Source organism: Oryctolagus cuniculus, chromosome 7 (assembly GCF_964237555.1).
Source record: "Oryctolagus cuniculus chromosome 7, mOryCun1.1, whole genome shotgun sequence".
NCBI classification, from domain to species: domain Eukaryota; kingdom Metazoa; phylum Chordata; class Mammalia; order Lagomorpha; family Leporidae; genus Oryctolagus; species Oryctolagus cuniculus.
The window spans coordinates 22,959,496-22,983,118 of record NC_091438.1 but is presented as its reverse complement, the minus strand read 5'-3'; the positions used below and the strand labels follow the sequence as shown (position 1 = coordinate 22,983,118).

General features: G+C 51.6%; 1 protein-coding gene across 1 annotated transcript; it reads left to right on the top strand.

The window, feature by feature from the left end:
* The first annotated feature begins 13,562 nt into the window (after nt 1-13,562).
* On the top strand, nt 13,563-21,410 carry AOC1 (amine oxidase copper containing 1). The gene is made up of 5 exons (XM_008250065.4): nt 13,563-13,647; nt 17,719-19,310; nt 20,090-20,375; nt 20,670-20,802; nt 21,069-21,410. Exons 2-5 carry the CDS (start codon nt 17,723-17,725, stop codon nt 21,333-21,335), a joined length of 2,274 nt encoding a protein of 757 aa, XP_008248287.3. The 5' UTR covers nt 13,563-13,647; nt 17,719-17,722; the 3' UTR covers nt 21,336-21,410.
* The last annotated feature ends 2,213 nt before the right edge of the window (nt 21,411-23,623 follow it).

Genomic DNA, 23,623 nt, shown 5'->3' with positions numbered 1-23,623 from the left:
AACCCACCAGAGGGAGAAGGGAACGTGGTCAGATCTGTGTTCTGGCACAAACAGTAAGGGCAGATTGGCAGGATGTCAAGATGTTACCAGAGAAATTGCAGGGTTCTTGTCTTTGCGCAAGAAAGAATTCAGGTGTGAGACAGCATAGTGGTAAGTAAGAGTAGCAAAGTTTATTAGGGAAGGGACATCCATAAGAACGGATGGGCACCTCTCCAGACAGGACCTGGGTGAGAGTGCAGTTGCTCGGACTGGGGGGGTGGGGAAGGAGCAAGGTTACATGGTTGAGTGGAGAGATTACACCTGGCCAGACCAGGGGGCCGACTCAGCAGAGAGGCAGAGGGCTGAGCGCCTCATCTGGTTGAGGGCTGGGGTGGGGGGGGGGGGGGGGGTGTTAAGGAGATGGGTCTTGCTTCCCCACCTCTGCTCCTCTTGGAACAAAGGACTTTTTGGATGTAAATAGAAAAACTTCTATCTGAGTTTTCCCCTGAAGGTATCAGGAGGAAGCCCAGCTGGGCCATCCTGGGTTCAGAGGAAGGGTGAGCAAGACCCCCTGGAGAATGGGGATCCAGGGAGCAGGGTGTTTGAAATGCAGATACTGGGCTGCATCTGGGAGATTGTGGAAGATTTGTCAGGCAGAAGGGTGGGGACCCCCACCTGGCAGGTTATCAGGTAGAAGGGGGCAGGGCAGGATGGGAAGGCCAGGCTGTCCCTGAAACATTGTCAGGATGACTCTGAGATGCAGATACATATGCTGGACATAGATGTCTTCTCTTTAGGCTTTATGTCACACACACATAAACTCATAACTGACTTCCTACCTAACAAAGATGAGGACAAGAAGACTGGAGGCCAGTGCAATTCCAGGCACAGATCATGAGGACTTAGACACAGACCAGCGGTTCTCAATGGAAGAGCAACTTTGCCTCCCAGAAAATGCACTGTCTGGAGACATTTCTGGTTGACAACCAGGGTGGTGGCCAGTACTGGTGTGTGATGGGCAGAGGCCAGGAGTGGATTCTACAATGCTCAGGCCAGTTACAACCTGCAACAGAGTTACCAGGTTCAAAATACCCACAGCGTTGAGGTTGAAAGCCCCTGATATACGGGATGATCAGAAAGATGTGTGACATGGGGAAGAAACCCAAAACTCCTCAGGAATTAGAACAGAAAAGCCTTTGTAGCCAGTCAGACCCCAGCAAGAGCTTAGGTGCTTTCCCTGGGTGAGACTGCGAGCTTTTTCTCTTTGGGGTTGGTTTCTTACCAGTGGTGTTGATATAGGCTAGGCCAGCAGCTAGTTTAGGATCTGCCAGCTGGAGGTACCTGTAGGCCATTATCTACCCCCACCCCACCCCATGTGTAATTCTCTCCTACTTGTCAATCAAAACACTCCCTTTCCCAAGATGCATCTGTTTCATCCAGGACCTGGAAAAAGGCACCATGAAAATATGCATATTAAGCTGCACGTGCAATTTATGGAGGCACCATAAAACTCCCAGTGCCTTCATGCCTGCAGAGGCACTCTCCCCAGCTCATAAAAGGAGGTGCTGTCTCCCTCGCTCACTCACTCGCTCTGATTCTCCTCCCCCACCCCTTTCTCCCTTTGAGCCTGTCACCAGAGGAAAGAGCTGCAGAAGCCGTGAAAGAAGTCTGTCTTCACCCAAGAAAGAATTCAGGTGTGAGACAGAGTGAAGTGATGTGGTTTTATTGGGGATAGGGCGTTCGTCAGAACAGTAGGGACAGATAGAGAGAGCCCAGTCCCTGGGACTGGGGGGGAGTGAGGTCACATGGTTGGATGGAGAGAATACACCTGGCAGGCCAGCAGAGAGCAGCGAGCTGAGCACACAGTTTTTGTTAGGGTTCCTGGTTTTTAAGGGAGTCTAACCAGTTCCCCCTCTCCTCCAGGACAAAGGGTGGGGAGTCCTGGTGGAAGGGTTTGTTGAGTGAAGATTAGCAAATTCCCCAGATTTGCTGGCACCTGTGCAGAGTAGGGGGGCTTCCCTTAGGGCATCTGTGAAGGTTTTGTTGCCCTGTGTTATTAGGACAGCTAACCCATCTGGTCCTGAGGAGAGAGAATTCTCCCGGGAGCTTTCCTTGGGGGAGGGGCTGGGACCACCTGGGGGGTGATCAGGGTCTGGGCAGGACTTTGAAGTGCAAGATGCTGGGCTTCTGGAGCTTCCTCAATAGGTGCTGGTCTTCAGGCCCTTCTCACACACAGACATGCTAATTTCTAACTTCCTGTCTAACAGGCCCACTTCCCACTCATGAAGGGAATTTCTCTGTGTGGGACAACCCATGCTCGTGTGTGTGTGTGTGTGTGTGTGTGTGTGTGTGCAATCTTTCTCACCTTTTAAATGTTATCACTTCTATACTTTATATGTGCCTGTACTTGGAATGCTTCTCTGGGTACAAGGCAAGAGCCTGGAAAAAAAATTAATAATCCACTCCCCCCACTTCGTATCTGTAGTCAATGACAGATGGAGAGGACACCTCACCAGTGAAGGCGGGTGGTGGGGTGCCAGCTCAGTGCGTGAGCCAGGCTCATCTCTCCAGAGCAAATGCAAGCCCAGGGCTGCCTGCAAAACCTGCTGGTTCTGGAATCCTCAATTCCCGAGACAAACAGCAGCTCACAGAGAGAGGAGCAAGAAGCCCTTGGAAAGAAAATTAAAAAACTGTTAAAGACAGAGGGGTGAATGAGAAGCCTTGCAAGGAAACTGTTTTGTTCATAAAATAGCTGTGATCTAAAAGGGCTCTCCAATCTTAGGGAGCAAGGCAAGGAGAAAAATCTAGAAGCACTGGCACACACTGACCACACCACAAGGTCACTCCACATTCACATCTGCCCAGCCAGGACCCCTAGCAGAAGTAACTATAATCATTGTCACCATCACAGCCAGCAGTGAAGTGCTATGCAGACCTGTGATCTCATTCGGTCCTCTCTACAACTTCATCACACACTTACCAGCTGCTCTTCCATTTTACAAATGAGAAAAACTGAGATTTAAAAAGCTAAGTGCTTTGTGGCCAGCATTGTAATGCAGCGAGTAAAAGCTGCCACTTGCAACTCTGGCATCCCTTATTGCTGCCAGTTCATGTCCCGGCTGTTCCACTTCCAATCCAGCTCCATGCTGATGCCCTGGGAAAAGCAGGAAAAGATGGCCAGAGTGTTTGGGCCCCTACCACCCATGTGGGAGACCGAGATGAAGTTCCTGGCTCCTGGATTTGGCCCAGCCCAGTTTGGGGAGTGAACAAGTGGACGCAAGATATCTCGCTTTCTCTCCCTCTCTTGCTATAACTCTGACTTTCAAATTAAATACATAAATCTTTTTTTTTTTTTTGACAGGCAGAGTGGACAGTGAGAGAGAGAGACAGAGAGAAAGGTCTTCCTTTGCCGTTGGTTCACCCTCCAATGGCCGCCGAGGCCAGCATGCTGCAGCCAGTGCACCGCGCTGATCCGATGGCAGGAGCCAGGTGCTTCCCCTGGTCTCCCATGGGGTGCAGGGCCCAAGCACTTGGGCCATCCTCCACTGCACTCCCTGGCCACAGCAGAGAGCTGGCCTGGAAGAGGGGCAACCGGGACAGAATCCGGCGCCCCGACTGGGACTAGAACCCGGTGTGCAGGCACCGCAAGGCAGAGGATTAGCCTAGTGAGCCACGGCGCCGGCCTTACATAAATCTTAAAAAAAAAAAAAAAAAAAAAAAATTTCAGGGCCTGTACTGTGACAAACTGGCTAAAGCCACCGCCTACAGCTCCGACATCTCATATGGGTGTCGATTTGAGTCCTGGCTGCTCCACTTCCCATCCAGCTCTCTGCTACGGCCTAGGAAAGCAGTGGGAGACAGTCCAAGTGCTTGGGCCCCTGTACCCGTGTGGGAGACCCGGAAGAAGCTCCTGGATCCTGGTTTTGGATCACTGTGGCTCCGGCCATTGCAACCATTTGGGTAGTGAACAGCAGATGAAGACTTTTCTCTTTCTGCCCCTGCCTCTGCCTCTCTATAACTCTGCCTTTCAAATAAATAAATAAATACTTTTTTAAAAAAGTTAACTGCTTTATCCATATTATACTACTACAAGAAGCTGAGGCTGGATTCAAACCCAGGACCAACTGGGGCCAGCACTGTGGCACAGCGGGTTAATGCCCTGGCCTGAAGCACCAGCATCCCATATGGGAACCGGTTCGAGACCTGGCTGCTCCTCTTCCAACCCAGCTCTCTTCTATGGCCTGGGTGTTAGGAAAATGACGCAGGTGCAGTCTTATCTGTGGCATGATCTGCACCTTGATTTACATTTTATACCCCAATTCCTGCCGCCATTACTGAAAGCCAGGCAGCCACATGGCCCAAACTACCTGTGTCAAGCTCCACCCCCAACCTAATGGGATTGGCTAACTTCTACCTCACTGCCCACCCCCTGGAAAAGGTATATTAGACCCCCTTCCCAGACACACAACCTTTTTTCTCCTCCCTTCACCACCCTACCCCTCTGGTCTGTTGCGTTTTCCCCAATAAACCCTTTTCTTTACTCTGGTGTTCGGTGTGCTTTGTGACGGCTAACACTGGGATAGCAGTAGATGATGGCCCAAGTCCTTGGGCCCCTGCACCCATGTGGGAGACCCGGAAGAAGCTCTTGGCTCCTGGCTTTGGATCAGTGCAGCTCTGGCCGTTGCTGCCAATTGGGGACTGAACCAGCAGGTGGAAGACCGACCTCTCTCTCTCTCTCTCTCTCTCTCTCTCTCTCCCTCCCTTTCAGGTCTCCCATGCGAGTGCAAGGGCTCAAGGATCTGAGCCATCCTCCACTGCTTTCCCAGACCACAGCAGAGAGCCCATTTGGGATGCCAGTACTGCAGGCAGCAGCTTTACCCACCACGCCACAGTGCCTGCCTCTCTCTCTGTCTCTGTGTCTGTCTGTCTCTCTCTCTCTCTCTCTCTCTCCCTCTCCCTCTCCTCTGTGTAACTCTGACTTTCAAATAAATAAATAAATCTTTAAAAACAAGCACATCCTGAGCCATACAAGGTCTCACATCCATCAACATGCATCCTATTCCCAAGATCAGCAAAAGACTTCAACTATTGCTTCCTGATTTTCTGGACTCTTGACTATTTTTCTTTGTTTTAAAAATCCAAGGGCTGACATCGTGGCATAGCAGGTTGAGCCACCTGCAAAGCTGGCATCCCATATAGGTGCCATTTCAAGTCCCAGTGCTATAGGCAGGCATATAAGATAAAATTGATCAGGTTTGTGAACTGGAAGACCATGCCTCACCATGCACCTGTGTGACCTCATGCCCCTACCTGGCCACACTTATGTGCCCACCTGCCAATCAGGTTAATTAACCACTCCCCTTTGGAAGTGGATTAAAGGCCTGGAACATGGTGGGCCCAGCCCTTTTCTTTGGCCTTTTGCCATTGTAGACCCTTGGTGCCCTGTGCCTCCAGGGTGCGTGGCCTTCGGGCCACCCACCCCGTGCTTCCTGGCCTATATGCTCCTCCACATGGCTGCCTCCTGGTACTCGGTATGAATCCAGACTTCCTCTCTCTTTCAGACAGGGCCCTCACTCTCCTATGCATTTCTCCCACTGAATAAGAAGCTTAAAAACATATCATGTTGCCTCATTCATTTATGCCGGTATTCAGAATTCTTCTCTTCCCACACAGGCTCATTAATATTGGGAATTTATTAATAAGCACACGGTGATAACATATGACTGGCACCCCATATTCCAATATCACCAGCTGCTCCATTTCTGATTCAGCTCCCTGCTAATGGCCTGGAAAAGCAGCTGAAAATGGCCCAGGTGCTTGGGCCCCCCTCCCCACATGGGAGACCTGGAAGAAGCCTCTGGCTCTTGTTTCAGCCTGTCTTGGTGTTGGCCTTTGTGACCATCTGGAGCTAGAACCAGCTGACAGATGATCTCTGTGTTTCTCCCTCTATCTCTGTAACCCTCCTTCCAAATAAATAAAATCTTTTTGAAAAAATCCAATGCACATTTTACAAGGTAGCTACTGAAGAAAAGTCTGGGAAAGGAAGAACTCATCTGAGACTCACGTCCTCGTCTGCTAGGCCGTGAGCCACCAGACACAGCCATGGGGAGGGCGGTCAGCATAAGGCGAGAGAGAAGCTGCAGTGCTGGCCCTGACTTCTGAAAGCTGTGACCAGCCGGGGAAGGTTCCCAGCCTCCCTCTGCTCTCGCCCCTCACGTGCCTTGGGATTCGGCATCCAAGTCCAGAAGCGGGAGCAGCCGATGGCCAGCAGCGCCTGCTCAACAGAACCCCCTCACTCAGAGACCACTCCTCGCGTGCATGGGCTCTGCCCCTTTAAGAAAAGCTGGCAGTCAAGAATTTAAAGGACACAGTCTTTGCCCGGTGTTATCTGTAACTGCCACCAATCATTAACCCTCAGAGGAGGAACTGCCTCTCAGAGACCGAAGTCACCTACTATTGGAAGAGATTAACAGCACAGTCAGCCAGCCAGGGACAAGACAGGATAGCAAGGCAATGGGGCCTGGATTCTGGCATTTTATATCATGGCCACAACCTGCACAAAACATGAGACAGAAATGGTGCCCCACCCCCCACCCCCTGCAAAGCTTCTCTGACCAAGGGGCCCTCTGTTTTCTTGGGGCCTCTCTTAAATGCTTCTCTTTCTCATTGGTCTCCACTGCATTCTCTCAAGCCCCCTTACCCACCGTGTCTATTAAATTGTGTAGGCAGTTCCTTTGGCCCAATCCTAGAGCACAGGGCTCAGCATTCACTCACCCGCCCTGGGCCAGGCTCTCCGCAATGCAGCACGGGAGCAGAGTGTGTTGGGGTGCACTGTGTGCCCCAGAATTCATGAACTTCCCAAAGCCTCAGACAGTGACTGTCTTTGGAAAGACGACAGCTGCCTCATCAGTTAAATGAGGTTGCTCGGGAGTAGAGTGAGCCCTTACTTGAATGACTGCTGTTTTCAATATTTTTTTCTGAAAGATTCTATTTATTTGTTTGCAAGGTAGAGTTAGAGAGAGAGAGAGAGAGAGCGAGAGAGAGCGCTTCCATCTGTTACGTAGGAAGGACGAGGATGTTGGAAATTAGCCTATGTGTGTGTGAGAGAGGCCTGAGGAAACCAGCACCTGCAAAATCCCAACCAGACCCTGATAACCTTCCAGGTGGTCCCAGCCCTTCCTCCTCAGCACCAAATGGGTTACCTGGCCTGATAACACAGAGCAATAAAACCATTACATCTGACCTCCAAGGCAAACACCACAGGGGGAAGCCCCTCTGCCCAGCCAGCACACCTGGGGAAGAATTTCTCAATTTACACTTAGCAAACCCTTTGTCCTGGGGGTGGGGGAGGGAGGAGAAACCAGGACCCCTTTTCCCTATAAGTCCCAGTCTAAACAAAGACTGCATGCTTGGCTCTCTCAGCTCTCCACCAAGCCGTCCACCTGGCCTGCTAGGTGTTTTCTCTCCATTCAACCACGTAACCTCACTTTCCCCCAGTCCGAGTGGCACTCCCCCTCTCTCTCTGTCCCTTCTGTTCTCATGGATGCCCTGTCCCTAGTAAAACCTTGCTACTTTGCCCTCTGTCTCACGCCCAGATTCTTTCTTGCATGAAAACAAGAGCTCTACGACTTCTCTCTGGTAACACATCCACTAGTTCACTCCCCAGATGGCTGCAATCACCAGGGCTAGGCCAGGTCAAAGCCAGGTCAGAGCCAGGAATTTCCTCTGGATCTCCCACATGGGTGGCAGGGACCTAAACATTTGAGCCATCTTCTGCTTTCCAGGTACGGAGCAGTCAGGACTTGAACCAGTGCTCACATGGGATGTGTCTACTGTCTGTAAGAGACACGGGGAAGGATGCTATGTGAGGCCAGAGACACAGACAACAACAGTGCTGCGCCCATAAGCCAAGCAACTAGGGAGCTCCAAGGGCTGCTGACAACACCCAAAACTGGGCGAGAAGAGGAAGAAGCCTTCCCCGAGCCCTCAGAGGTAGCAGGGCCCTGCTAACACCTGGATTTTGGACACTGGCCCCAGAACCATGAGAGAATCCACTTCTGTTGTTTGAAGTCCCCTGGTTTGTGGTACTTCCCCAAGGAGGCCAACTCAGAGGGGACAGAGTCCCAGGACCTGGGAGGATTGGGTCTGGAGGAGCCCCTCCTGCCAAAGCCCTGTGGGTCAGGCCCTCAGCTGTCACTCATGTTGCTCCAGTTCTATGCTGCTTTTTAACGGTCATCTTCCCATGTGTGTCTTGTATACTCCTTCAAGTAAAGCATGAAATCTCCCTACTGTGCCCCAGCCCGCAACTTGCATGCAAAGCTACACACTGCCCTCAACCTCCCTCATCCCACAGGTGGGACATCCTCGTGCTTCTGCTCCCACAGCCGCCTCGACCCCGGGGTGCTGACCTGCACACCACTCAGCCTGTCTTTCCAGCCTTCCTTTTTTGATATGTTGGCCTCTGCCTCAGTGAATGGACTCACCGTCCCACCCATACGAGGCCTCTCTCTTGTCTTTCTTGTGGGTACATGTGTGTGTGTGGACATATGTGTGTGTATGCTGTGTAAATGAGGAGACTTCAGAAAGTTCATGGAAAACAGAATCAAAAGGTAAGTCTTGGTGCAAAAGATTTTGAAAGACATGGATATGACTTCCTCCAAACATTCATGGACAATGTATATTATGAAAAAACTAAGGCAAGGATTTCATTTTTATACCAAAACAAATTTCTCTTTATATTTCACTTTACAGCAAGCTTATTGAAGTAGCCGTGTGTGTGTGTGTGTGTGTGTATGAAGACCACTGTTCTAACAGGTTACCTGTGTCAGCACTTAAAATGTGTCAGGTAGTTTTACATGAACATATTTTATTATTTTTGGAAGATTTATTTATTTATTTGAAAGACAAAGTGACAGAGAGACAGGGATGTGCAGAGAGAAACAGATCTTGTGGGGAAATTAGGCACACGAGGCAATTCAAAGATGGCGCCCAAAGGAAGTAAGGTGGGTGGAATACAAAGTTGTTTACCACCGAAGCTAATTGGTCACGCAACATCAGGGGAAGTGACGACAACTGATGACGAGTGTACAGACACATGGCTAGTCCTATAAAAATCACCCCGTTAAATGACCTTTTAAGTAATTGGTTGGTCCTTATGCCCTTCCCCAATGACTTTGCAGTTTTGCGCTTTAAAAGACTTTGCTATGCATGCAATAACGAGTTCTTGCCTGACTTGACTCTCCACTGGGTCTAATTGTCTCCAGAATCAAGGGAGGCTGGGAAACGGGCGATCGGTGTACTTACCTTTCCTTAGACTCAGTCCATCCTCGTTCAGGTGGACTAAGACCCTGCAAGATCTTCCATCCATTGGTTCACTTCCCAAATGGCCTGGGACAGAGCCAAGACAAAGCCAGGAGCCCAGAACTCCATCTGGGTCTCTCATACTTAGGCCATCTTCCACTGCCTTCCCAGGTGTGTTAGCAAGGAGTTGGATCAGAAGCAGAGCAGCTGGAATTCAAACCAGCACTCCAATGTGGGACACTGACAACACCTGCAGCGGCTTGCCCTGTGCCACAACATCAGCCCCATGCAAGTGTTTTAATTTGCATGATGGCACCTTGCTCTTCCAACCCTTCTGCTTCTTCCCAGGATCTTAAGATCCATTTTCTTTTTTAAAAAAGATTTATTTATTTATTTGAAAGTCAGAGTTACACAGAGAAAGGAGAGGCAGAGAGAAAGAGAGAGAGGTCTTCCATCCAATGGTTCACTCCCCAATTGGCCACAACAGCTGGAGCTCCACCAATCCGAAGCCAGGAGCCAGCAGCTTCTTCCAGGTCTCCCACGTGGGTGCAGGGGCCCAAGGACTTGCGCCATCTTCTACTGCTTTCCCAGGCCATTGCAGAGAGCTGGATCGGAAGTGGAGCAGCCAGGTCTCAAACCATGCCCATATGGGATGTCAGCCCTTCAGGCCAGGGTATTAACCCACGGCACCACAGCGCCGACCTCTTATGATCCATTTTCAAGAGTTTCATCCACAGTTGCACACTGCCCTAGAGTGTACACTGACTTCTCTCTCTGTGAGGGCCCCACCAGTGGGCACTAACTCCCTGTCTCCACAACAGCTCATGTCCACGTCCCACCTCCGAGCCTGGGTGAGACTCTCTCTGGCATCTGGTGGCAGAATTTCTGAGTCCATAGGGTGAGATGCTATCTCATGTGTCCACGCCCTGTGAATTGTGCTCCAGAATGGCTGTTTACCATCTATACCCCCTCCCTACAAGCCATGCAAGACTTCCTCATTCCCCAACACTTGGCATCCAGCTTTCTCACTTCTGCCGGGAATGCATAGAAAATGACGTCTTGTTGTTAAATACTTTGCATTTTTAAAATTTTTCTGTCTACTTGATGTCAGAGACAGAGACAAACAGACAGCTCCCCTCCCCAGGCTCATACCTCAGAAGCCCATGTCAGCAGGGGCTTAGCTGACGCCAAAGCCCCAAGAAGATGTTACCACCCAAGGTGGGCAGCAGGAAATCCATCACACAAACCATCCCTTCTACTTCCCAGGTTCCATATTAGCAGATTCATTCCTCAAATGACTACAATGGTGAGGGCAGGGGCAGGAACAGGCTGAAACCAGGAGTCTGGAACTCCATCTGGGTCTCCAGCGTGGGTGCAGGAGCCCAAGGACTTGAGCCATTTTCTGCTGCCCATTAGCAAGGAGCTGGATCAGAAGTGGAGCAGCCAGGACTTGACCCAGCAATCAAATGAACTGCTGGCGTCATGGCAGCACCACGACACTGGTCCCACAAATACATTTCTAATCCAAACCTGGATATTTCATGTGAGTGGGATCATATCCTATGGCAGTTTTGTGTGGGCTTCTTTCATTGAACACACAGTTTGAAGGTTCATCCGTGTTATGTTGTAGCATGTGTCAGTTGTCTGTTCCCATGACTGAGTGATATTCCTTTGTTTGGGTCTGCCATATTTTGTGTACCCACTTATCAGTTGATAAACATCTACATTGTTTCCACCTTTTGGTCATTGTGAAAATGCTGCTATAACAATCATGTAGAGCTTTCTGTGCAGACACAGGTTTTCATTTGTTTGGGGTGTTTACCTAGCAGTGAAATTACCGGGTCATATGGTAATTCTGTCTAGCCATTTGAAGAACTGCAGCTTTCCAAAGTGCCCAGGTCACTTTACATCAGCACCAGCAGTGTGTGAGGATTCCGACGCCTCCACATCTGGGCAACACTCGTCATTGCATCGCTTTTTCATTCTGGTCCTCCAGGTGGGTGTGAAGCGACATCTCATTGCTACTTTGATTTGCATTTCCCTGGTCACTAATGATGCTGAACATCTTCCCATGTGCTTATCGGCCACTTGTCTGTCTGCCTCAGAGGAATGGCAGTTCAGACCCTTTGCCCATTTTTTAATTGGACAATTTCTCCTTCTGCTATTGAGTTGTTAGAGTTTTTTAATATATTATAGATACAATTACTTTATCAGATATCGGATTTTCACCGCTTCTGTGGGTTGCCTCTTTACTTTCTTGACAAAGTCTTTTGAAGTACAAAAGTCTCTAGTACTAACTATGTTCAGTTTATCTATTTTTCCTTTGGTTATTTGTGCTTTTGACTCGCAACTAAGAAGCCTTTGCTAAATATGAGGTCAAGAAGATGTATTTCTAGGTTTTCTCCTAAAAGTTACATAGTTTTAGCTCTTACATTTAGGTCTTCGATCTCTTTTGAGTTCATGTTTGTGTATGGTGTGAGGTAAGGGTCCAACTTCATTCTTTTGCATAGGCAGAGAGGGGCAGGGCACTCCCATTGCTGGTTCACTCCCTAGAAGCCTGCAAATGCTGGGACTGGGCTAGGGCCAAAGCCCAGAACTAGAAATGCAATCCAGGTCTCCCACCTGTGTGGCAAAAACCTAATTACTTGAGACATCCATCACCTGTTGCCTCCTGGTGTCTGCACTGGCAGTAAGATGCGGTCAGGAGCCAGAGCCAGGAGTCAAATCCAGATACTCTGACACAGGGCACAGGCATCCTATCTGGTGTCTTCACCACTAGATCAAACACCATCCCCTCCCTTTTGTGTTTAGTTGTCCCAAGTATCTTCTCCCAATCTGTCATCACTCCGTTCACTTTGTCATGGCGTCCTTGGTGGAGCAGACACAGATTACAGGACTACGTCTCAGTTAGGTAGCTCCTGGAACTCTCTTCTCACCCAAACCCCCTCAGCTCTCTATGGAGTTTGCAAGCTCATAACTGAGAACATCCAATTCACAATCCTTCCAAACATTAATGTGAAAGATGCAAGCTTTCATAGTCATTGCATTGATCATTATTTTAGTACTTAAAGTTAATATCCTTTACTAGAAAACCAAAGATTTTCTGGAATTTCAAGCAAGTGTCACGTTAACAAATTGCTTTCTCCTTCCTTCCTCTAGCTACTAATAAATATGGAAATGACTTGCAATGCAAACAGCAGGAAAGATAATGATGAGAAATAAAAGACCTGTGTAACCACAAAATAAGAAGCAATTCAGCCTTGGTGACCAAGGGGATAATGACCTCTCGGTTCTCCCAAGCCAAGTGTGCACTTTTCCTAAGTCTATTCCCCTCCAACCAGGACTCACACTCTCCTTCCCAGCCCAACTCAGCCTCTCTAGTTCTTTTATGGTCAGGGAGATTTTTATCATCTCTCTCTCTCTCTCTCTCTCTCTCTCTCTTATTTTTCATTTGAGAAGCAGACAGCCAGAAAGAGCTTCTATCCTCAGGTTTACTCTCCAAATGACTGCAAATCCAAGAGCCAAGAGCATAACCCAGGCCTCCCAGAGGTACAGCAATAAACCAATCACTTGAGCCAACACCTGTTGTGTTCCATGTCTGCATTAGCAGGAAGCTGGAATTTGGGCTGGAGCCAGGCACTAAACCCAGACACCCTAGTGTGAGATGGGGTGTGTTAACTGCTAGACCAAACACCTGCCCCTCAGCCATTCCAGATCTGTCCCCCCTGCATAGGTGCCACCCATCCCCCTTTCCCTTTTCCCTCTCCTCTGTGCCATACACGGCCCAATGACCTTTGATCCCAGCCACGTCCTCCCTCCTTTCTGAACCCTGCCTGGGTCCCAGAGATGGTTTGCAGGATTGCCCCTGGGGTCACCTCTCTCCCAACTTGCTCCATTGCAGGTGCCCTATTCTATATATGGGTCAGACGTTGTTCTGCTGTGGGTGTCACTCTCAATGAGCCTCTTCCTTGCTCTATGTGTCTCCTGCAGGTAGGACTACCAGCCAGGAAGTTTTCCCCTGTCCTTATCGCTGGTCTCTGAAATGCACCATCTGTGTTAACAGATTACGGTATTGCGCAGTTCATAACAGCAAGACAAAGACTACGCTTCTGGAAAGCAGTGCTGTGACACAACAAATCCCAGGGAAACACACCTAGGACACGGGTGCTGACTGCTGCAGCACTCCTTCACCACCACTGTCCCTGCCTACCAGAGAAGTCCCAAGCCAGAGAGCTCCACCTTGTTTGGCCCATGCCCCTTCCTGTCCCTCCCTGGAGGGCGGGGTCCTGTAGACTTCAAGAAGGAGTCAGGGCTCAGTGCTCAGGAACGAAGGCTGGCAGCAGAGGTGAGCTGGAGCAGAGCACACAGGTGCGTTCTGATGGGTGCTGGGGGAGAGCCAAGGAGGGGCTGCCTGGGGAGGGGAGCGAGCACAGGGAGAGGGGCACGAAGTGAGGAGCAAAAGCAGAGGAGTGGGGCAAAAGGCTAAGAGCGAGGGCCCAGAGGGAGGTGCAAAATGCTTTGATTGCAGCCATCAACCAGCCATGGGTGAGTGGGGAAGAAAGTGCAAAAAGGAGGTACGTGACAGAGGAGCAGGAATCCAATCACTTGGGTTATCACCTGCTGCTTCCCTGGGTCTGTGTTAGTGGGAAACTGGAATTGGGGGTGGAGCCACATATGCAACCCGCTAGGCTAAGCACAGAGGGCTCACCAGGCACCAGCTTCTTCCTTGTCCTTCCTGGTCCCACTCCCATTGTCCACCTCCCATGCTATTCACATGGACATTGGAACAGAGGGCCATACTGGGGAAGGCAAAGGTCCCTTCCACATCTCCCTCCTCCCTTCTGCTTGGCAAAGCAAAATAGATGTTGTAAGGAAAAAAAAAATCTAAGGCCCATGGCATGATGCAGCAAATTAAGCCATCACTTACAATGCCAGTATCCCCTATCAGAGCTCTGGTTCATGTTCTGGCTGCTCCACTTCTGTTTCAGCTACTTGCTGATGCTCCTGGGAAAGTAGCAGGTGGTGGTCCAAGTACTTGGGTCCTGCCACCCACATGAGAAACCCAGATGGAGTTTCTGGCTCCTGATTTCAATCTGGCCTTATCCCCAGCCATCACAGCTATTTGGGGAGGGGGGTGAACCTGTGAGTAGAAGATGTCTTTCTTTTTCTGTCTCTCCTTCTCTGTCTGTCCCTCTGCCTTTCAAATACATAAAATAAATCTTTTTGTTAAAAAGAAAAAAAAAAGCCAGCCATGGAAAGAGCTGGAGGTCCCCTAAATGCATACTACTTAGTGAGAGAAGCTGGTTTGAAAGGGCCACAAGCTGTAAGATTCCAACTATAGGGCATTCGTAAAGGGCAAAGGTCAATCAAAGGTCAACGGTTGGCAGGAGCTGGGGGAGGAAGAGTTGAACATGCAGAGCACAAAGCTCTTTTACTGCAGTGAGACTGTTCTGTATGTCATTCTAACCACGTCATCACACAGTAGTCAAAACCCACAGAACACCAAGAGGGAACCCTAACATAAGCTATGGATGCTGGGTGATAATGATGTGTCCAAGTAGGTTGACCAGTTGTAACATATGCACCACTCTGGTGGATGCTGAGTTAGAGTGGCTGCGTATGCAGAGGAACTCTTGATACCTTCTGTTCAATTCTACTGTGAACATAAAATGCCTCTAAAAAATAAAGTCTAGTGAGAGAGAAAGATTTATTAAAATAGTACTAAAAGAACTCACCTCTTACCTATCTAGCAACCCTAGTCTCACCTGGGCCCTGGAATCACAAGAACCTATGGGTCCCTGGGCCTTCCCACCAGTGCCAGATAAACAAGACAGGACAACCAGAAGCAAGTCCCCATGATGGGCCAGACCATGAAGCAAACCAGAGCAGTGTGAGAGTCCTGGGATAGTACAACCCGAGATTTCAGAGACAGGACGTCTCAAGCCAGCTTTGACTGAGCACCAGGGCTGGGAGAGCCCCCAGTAGCCCACTTGCTCATCAAATGACAGAACAGGCCCAGCAAACACATTTTACTGAGCCACTCTCAAGAGATGCCCATTAGTATGCAAGCTAAATATAACAGAATGACAAAGAGCTGAGGGACAATGAGTGAGGAAGTGAACTAAGGTAGACACAGCCAGAAACATAAACTTCTTGGTTGCTATAGGGTTTTAGCCAACCTTCAGAGAAGGTACAGGAAATGAATTTGGCATGAATGGGGGGACACTGTGAAGCTGAGTTTGTGTGGAAGGAAGAATCCACAAGAAAAAGGGTCTCTAGTGAACCAAGGGGCCGTGTTGCCAACACTTGTGAATTGGAAATAGGACAGGTGACAGTGCCCACCGTGCTTTGGGTTCTCTTTCCTGCTGAAGAAAGCCCAAGGGAAGCGCTGCTATCTCACAGCTACACCTAGTTCCTGCTGTGAATTCCAGTTTCTAGGTGGCATGCACCCCAAGTCCCACCCCGCCCCACAAGCCCCTCCTGGCCCCTGGGCTCTGGGAGGAAGCCATGCAAGGCTGATGCCCTGAGGCTCAGGATTGCAAAGTAGAAACTATTTTCTCCAGAAGTTTCTGAATCAGGGAGAAAAAGGCATTGCCTGTGAAAGCAAGAACTGCTCAGAATCCTTCAACCATCCTCATGTCCATGCGGCAAGTCAGCCAAATGTATCTGCAGGAGGGGAGAAAGAGCCAGGGACAGGCAGGATCCTGGAGCAGGACTCCAAGGTCAGGCAGAGCCTTTAGGACGTCAACAAAGGAAACTCTTTCCCAATGGAGATGTGACGCAGGGGCCCGGCTGCCCCCTCGGGGACAATGCAGGGTCTGGAGAAACAGTGGCTATGCAAGAGCTGAGGTCTCCCAGAGACTCTGCGCACACAGCCAGGCCCCACCCCAGGCATGAGGAAGATGGAGTGGGTTGTGTACACTGAGACCTTGAGGGAGACTTTCCAGATACAGTCAGCTGTAGCCCAGGATTCTACTGGGAGCCTGGGGTTAGGAGGTGAAGACTGAGCACACCCTCCTCCTACAAGGGAAGCAGAAGAGGCGTCTCCCTGAATTACTACTGGGATGACCTCCCAAGGCACCCTCCTGCCAGCTTTAGACTGACGCAAGGGCTCCACTTGTGCCAAAGGAGACTGGGCAGGGCTATCACCCTGACCGCACCCCCACAGCCTCATCACAGTCACTGCTTAAAATGTTAAACATGCAGGTGTCACGGCTGTCTCACCAAGATTTACTATAAAGGTAGCCAACACCTTTTGCAAATATCCTATAGGGTAAGCATTGTTGCAAACACATCCAACTGATTTCTCCCCCCAACCCTAAGAAGTAAGTATCTGCTAGTGGAAATGACTACAGCAGAGGTTCTTGTCTGCACAAGAATTCAGACGTGAGACAGAGAGGAGTGGTTAGCAAGGCAGCAAGGTTTAATGGGGTAGGGCATCTTGCAGAACAGGTGGGCATCTCTCCAGACACAGTCAGACTGCTGAGCTTACCTTTAGACTGGCGTTTATAAGGGTGTGGGGTCCACTTCTTCCCACCTTTTTCTCCTTCCTCCTTCTTTCTTCTGGACAAAGAGTGTGCTGGATGTGAAGTAGGTAAAATTCCTCCCAAGGTTTATTACTCGATGATATGAGTCTGAGTAGCCCACCTGGCGCTGGGCAGAGAGGACTGTCCTAGGTTACCTTCCTTGGGGGAAGGCTGGAACCACTTATAAAGTTACCTGGGTATGGGCAGGACTTCATGGTGTAAAATACCGGGCCACTTCCAAGGTGTGCTTACAAGGCTGCTGGGGCTGCTAACTCCTTCCTGCAGGGGCTTTGCTTTCCTTAGGCCCCTCTCACACACGTGGGCTAGTTCTAACCTCCCGCCTAACACTGCTGTTATCCTTTCCATATTTATGTCCAGGAAAGAGAGCCCCCACCCCTAGTTTGAGCAACATGGCCAATGATGTCACACAGCTTGCCTCGGTTTCATGACCTACCCAAGACTCTATGCCAGCAAGTCTGCCCTTCGAATTCCTACACTAGATGCCTGATTGTATCTGCTTCAAAAGTATACTGTTGGATCATAACAGTAGTTTAGCTGTCAGAGCAGCTGTCCGCCTCTCCAGCGCACAGCAGAACTTTGAGGCCTGCAGGAGGCAGGGCCTCAGGTCAGTTGGGATTCACAGGCTGGGTAGTGCCCTGCTGTGCTGAGATAAAGCAAGGAAAGGGTGGAAGGGCGGGAGTTCACTAGGGTAAGAGAGTCCACAGGACCCTAAGAGCTTTCCGGAGGAGCTGGGAGCAAGCAGACTAACCCCTGAGGGCATGCAGACACAGGCCTAGACAGCTGTGTGTGTGGCCACAACTACCCCTGCAGACTGCCTCAGGCAAGGGTGGGGCGAGGTCTATACTCCAGGACCCTTGCCTGATGAAATCCATTTCCTCCTCCTCCATTCCAGAGCCATGGGGCGAGAGAAGCTGGCCCTGGGCTGGACCACCGTGGCGGCGGTGCTCCTGGTGCTGCACATGGCCTCGGCGGAGCCCTCCCCACAGACCCTGAGCAGCAAGGCCGGAGTATTCGCAGACCTGAGCTCCCAAGAGCTGAAAGCTGTGCACAGCTTCCTCTGGTCCAGGAAAGAGTTAGGGTTGCAACCCTCCAGGGCACCGACCATGGCCAAGAACTCGGTGTTTCTCATCGAGATGCTACTGCCCAAAAAGCATCATGTGCTGAAATTTCTGGATAAAGGTGAAAAGCGTCCTGTTCGGGAAGCCCGAGCTGTCATCTTCTTTGGAGCCCAGGAGCACCCCAATGTCACAGAGTTTGCTGTGGGGCCGTTGCCGCGGCCCTACTACATGCGAGCACTGTCCCCCAGGCCTGCACGCCGGCCATCCTGGGCCTCCCGGCCCATCTCCGCTGCAGAGTACACCCTCCTCCACCAGGTGGTGCAGGAGGCCACCAAGCCCCTGCATCAGTTCTTCATTGACACCACTGGCTTCTCGTACCAAGACTGCCACAACAGGTGCCTGACCTTCACCGACGTGGCCCCCCGCGGCTTAGCGTCCGGCCAGCGCCGCAGCTGGCTTATCTTACAGCGCTCTGTAGAAGGCTTTTTCCTGCATCCCACGGGGCTGGAGCTGCTTGTGGATCATGGGAGCACAAATGCCCAGGACTGGACGGTAGAGCAGGTCTGGTACAACGGAAAGTTCTACAGGAGCCCGGAGGAACTGGCTCAGAAGTATGCAGATGGAGAGGTGGATGTGGTGATTCTGGAGGGCCCACTGCCCAGTGGCCAGGGGGCTGAGAGCATGGAGGAGCCACCCCTCTTCTCCTCTTATAAGCCCCGCGGGGACTTCCCCACCCCCATCAATGTGGATGGCCCCCGCCTTGTCCAGCCACAGGGCCCGCGCTACAAGCTGGAGGGCAATGCCGTGCTCTACGGGGGCTGGAGCTTCGCCTTCCGGCTGCGTTCCTCCTCGGGGCTGCAGGTCCTGAATGTGCACTTTGGGGGCGAGCGCGTGGCCTACGAGGTCAGCGTGCAAGAGGCCGTGGCGCTGTACGGAGGACACACGCCCGCGGGCATGCAGACCAAGTACATCGACGTGGGCTGGGGCCTGGGCACTGTCACTCATGAGTTAGCCCCTGGTATCGACTGCCCAGAGACCGCCACCTTCCTGGACACCTTCCATTACTATGACGCCGATGAGCCTGTGCGCTACCCCCGGGCCCTCTGCCTCTTTGAGATGCCCACAGGGGTGCCCCTACGGAGGCACTTTGATTCCAACTTCAGTGGTGGCTTCAACTTCTACGCAGGGCTGAAGGGCCAGGTGCTGGTGCTTCGGACCACGTCGACGGTCTACAATTACGATTACATTTGGGACTTCATCTTCTATCCCAATGGGGTGCTGGAAGCCAAAATGCACGCCACCGGCTACGTCCACGCCACGTTCTACACTCCCGAGGGGCTGCACTATGGCTCGCGCCTTCACACTCACCTGATGGGCAACTTGCACACCCACCTAGTGCACTACCGCATCGACCTGGATGTTGCAGGTAGGACTCAGCACAAGCCTCCTGTGAGCAAATGCCTGCACCCAGCCCCAGGAAGTGATACTCAAACTCCCCTGGGAGCACAAAGCCAGGAACAGTTGCCTCTGTGAAATCTGAAGCTATACGTCTGTGTGTCCCCAGAAAATGGGGAAAGTGAATGGTGCCCCAAGGGTTCCCCCTGGCTGCCACACTGTGCAGCCTGTCCTAGCCCCAGGGCTGGGTTGAGATCTATAGAGAGGATTGAGCAGCTAGGTATTCATGGGGTAGGAGTGAGAGTGGTGCCCAGGAGGTAAGAAATGTCACTGCCCAATGCTGTGAGATGGAGTGATGTCACCACGAAAGAATAGCATGGGTGTAATGCCGGGTCAGCCTGATGTCAAATCACATAACACCAGGCCACCAAGACCAGAGCAGTGACTTCTGCACATTTAGCCCCATTTGCCCCTCTGGGCCTGGGTCACACTGGACAGTCTCTCATACATGGAGGAAGATGAGTTTCCCCTTTGTGCCTGCAGCCACAGCAAATGCACTTGAGCACAGCTCTTGAAAGACGCAGCCCGGGCTGTAATGGAATCAATCACCGCAGCTGCCGTAACAGGCCCCTGAGTTGTCTCCAAGCCCCTCTGGTTGTTGGTTCTTATAGTCCCTTCCTCCTGACCCTAATAGTTAGGCCAGTGCATCATCCTTATGACTGGCAGGTACAGTACAGCATAGAGATCCCAGTGTGGAATGAGGAGGGCTCATTTCTGAAGCTCACTCTCCTTCTCCTTGCATACCTTCAGGCACCAAGAACAGCTTCCAGACCCTGCAGATGAAGCTAGAAAACATCACCAACCCCTGGAGCCCAAGTCACCACCTGGTCCAGCCCACTCTCAAGGAGACGCAGTACCTCCGGGAGCGCCAGGCGGCCTTCCGCTTCGGCCGGACTCTGCCCAAGTATCTGCTCTTTGCCAGCCCCAAGGAGAATCCCTGGGGCCACAAGCGCAGCTACCGCCTGCAGATCCATTCCATGGCTGACCAAGTGCTGCCCCCTGGCTGGCAGGAGGAGCGAGCTGTCACCTGGGCCAGGTGGGGAGACCCAGAGGAGCTAGGGAGGGGCAAGGACAGCCCTCAGTACCTGTGTTTCTGCTTGTGAAATTCTGTGGCTGTGTGGCTGTGTGGCTGTGTGGCTGACTGTTCGGGAAGAGGCAACAGGAGACACATGCTGAGCACCTGCCTCAGTCTGGCTGCTTCCCAGGGAAGATCTCTCCCTTGGGGGAAGGCAGCAAGCTTCCCCCGTCAATGACCTTGGAGATGCTCCCTAGGGGAGCTGCGAGGTCATCCCGACACCAATGGCCCCCTGGCTTCTGCTCGGCCTAACAGGTACCCCCTGGCAGTGACCAAGTACCGGGAGTCCGAGCAGTGCAGCAGCAGCATCTACAACCAGAACGACCCCTGGGATCCCCCCGTGGTCTTTGAGGAGTTTCTGCGCAACAATGAGAACATTGAGCATGAGGTACCGGCCCTGACCTCGGCCCCACCTCTGCCTGCCTCTGGCCGTGTCACTCTCTGTCCAGATCTGTCCCCATCCCGGGAGCAGTGGCTTAGCGCATGGAGGACAGTGCAGAGGTCCCAACAGACCCGCCCATCTCTGTAAAATGTGGCTTGAGGGGGTTCCAGGAATTGCTGGGAATGACCGCAGATGCCCGAAGGCCAGAGCGACTTCTGGCAGTGGCCACCCGGCATCACCCTCCCCACTGACACCTGCTCTTTCTCCCCCAGGACTTGGTGGCCTGGGTGACGGTGGGCTTCCTGCACATCCCCCACTCAGAGGACATCCCTAACACGTCCACGCCTGGGAACTCCGTGGGCTTTCTGCTCCGCCCCTTCAATTTCTTTCCAGAAGACCCGTCCGTGGCATCGAAAGACACCGTGATCGTGTGGCCGAGGGCCGAGGGCCCCAACCATGTGCAGCGCTGGATCCCCGAGGATCAGGACTGTTTGATGCCACCCCCTTTTTCCTTCAACGGGACCTACAGGCCTGTGTGAAGGGTCCCAGCCCGCAGCTCCTATCAAAAAGCCAGAGGGCCTCACAGGGATGCAAAATAAACTTCACAGAGCCCAGCTCTGTGTGCTGCTTCTCAGGGGGATGGCACAGTGGGCTAAGGCCACACACACAGGCCATGCATGTGGGACACACGCATGCAGATGTGGGCCACAGGCTCCATTCACCTCTTCCTGCCATACCCATCCCAGAGAAGACTCCCCTGACTAATACAAAGGAAGCCCCCTGAGATGCTAGATGTACCTATCAGATTGGCTTTTTAAAACCTGAGATGGGGAGAAAAAAAAAAAAAACACCTGAGATGGGTAACCTCCTCTTGGAAGGGCTGCAGGGGAGTTCTCCTGTGTCAACAATGGGCATGTAAAATAACGTGATGCAAAGGCAGATGCTATGGAGAGCTTAGCAAAATTACAGGTGCCAGTGCCCTGTGGCATGCTGACCCCACTTCTGGGGGCTTATCCCTAACATGTCTCTAAACACAGGGGAATGTGTGTACTATAACAGCCAACATCTGGGAACAACCAGCTTTTCCACCTTCAGGAAGGAGTAGTTGGATAAACTACCCACGAGGCAATGTTAGGTGACTAAAAGAAACGTATGAGTGAGGATATCCTTGACCTTGATGGGGAAGAATCCTCAAGATGTACGAAATAAGAAAAGGAAATGAGTGTAGGATAATACAGCGTGTGAACTTTTGCATAAGCAGGGAGAGGAGGCTGTAGGCACTTCATCTCCACGTAGATGATGAAGGGGGCATGCAGGGGGCGGGGAGCAGTGTAAAACGTTGCTGTGGTTGTTTTGTTTGTTGAGTGGTGGGAGCCAGAGAGGACGGGCAATGGCAAAAACAGTAGGAAGGTGGGGGCTGGGGACAAAGTGGGGTGGCGTGGACAGGACACTGGGAGGGAAGGGCTCTGCATTCTGGCCATAGCACAGGCTCCCAGGAACATCATAACTGAAGGGACCTGGGTGTCACTCCATGCGATTTGATGCTTACATTTTTGAACCATGGAGATGTGTTACCTGCTCAGCAAAATTAAAGTATAGAAGGGAAAGAAAGGAAAGGGGCATTGGAGGTAGAGAGGGAGGAAAAAGTAAAGAAAGAAAACTGGAACTCTTCCTGCTGGCCAGTGTACTGGAGCAGCTGCCCAGGGTGGACAGGGGCTCCCCTCATGCCCTCCCGACAAAGGTGTCACACCCTGACCCCTGGAGCCTGTTAATGTGTTACCTGCCATGCAAAGACAAGGAATTTTGCAGGTCTGATGAAGGTAAGAATCCTGACGTGGCAAGTTGTACCCCCAGAGGGCTGGAGGCCATCACACGATCGGAAGAGAGAGGAAGGGCTCCTGGTTGGAGGGGGGTCCACCAGCCAGGGTCTAGAAGCTGGACACAGAAAACAAAATTTTTCCCCTGGAGCCTCCACTAGGAATGCAGCCCTGAAACCCTCTGGAGCTGTGAGAGAACACATTTCTGTGGTTTGGGGCCACTGCGTGTGTTTATGGTAAATATAGGGACTGACACAGTGGCTGTGGAATTCCCATGCTGGGAGACTATCGACAGAGGACACTGGATGGATGTTGTTCTCTGGCTCAGAGCTGTCACCCAAGGCAAGCCCAGAGCCAGGATCACCGACGTGGAGCCCGGGGCAGGAGAGCCAGGCCGAGACCATCTAGGGTTAGCCTAGCCCAACAGTTCAATACAACAGATTTCTCCAGCAGACAGAGGGGAAGGCTGTGGCTGCCTCAGATCAACATTCTAAGGGTCGCTGAGACAGGAGCAGAGAGGGAAACCAGAGTGGACACACTGAGTGGTGTCTGTGCAACTGTCACCTCCCAGGCACCCTGGGGGCAGCCTGAACACCGGAGCTGTCCCAGACCTGTCTGTTATGCATTCAGTGAGCACTCAGCGCCTTGCTGAGGGTCAGAAAGTGCAGGAAACACAAGTCCCACATTACACAGTCCCTCGTATCCTCTACCCAGTCGAGTTGTTATCTCTCACCCCACACAGTCATCTTGGTCTTTCCCTTAGCTGTCACAACCACTCACCTACCCTACTGAGATAGAGAGAGGACCTGGGCCTCACCCCTGCCTATGCATCCCCTGCTTCCCTCTCTTGCAGACTGTGCAGTCCTCACGGTTACCCTCTTACAGCTTCCTCCACTGTTGTCCTTTGGCTCTGGCTTTCAGCCTGTGTCTCACTGCTCATCCTCCTTTAAATGTCGTGCAAGCCCCAGGGTGTGACTGGCCAGGGATACAAAGATGAGGAAGACAGAGCA

Bases quoted from the DNA above. Each gene is read 5' to 3' on its own strand.
- AOC1 (XM_008250065.4), top strand. From the start codon at position 17,723: ATGGGGCGAGAGAAGCTGGCCCTGGGCTGGACCACCGTGGCGGCGGTG. The intron at 19,311-20,089 runs GTAGGACTCAGC...GCATACCTTCAG, and splicing joins CATCGACCTGGATGTTGCAG to GCACCAAGAACAGCTTCCAG. The intron at 20,376-20,669 runs GTGGGGAGACCC...TCGGCCTAACAG, and splicing joins CGAGCTGTCACCTGGGCCAG to GTACCCCCTGGCAGTGACCA.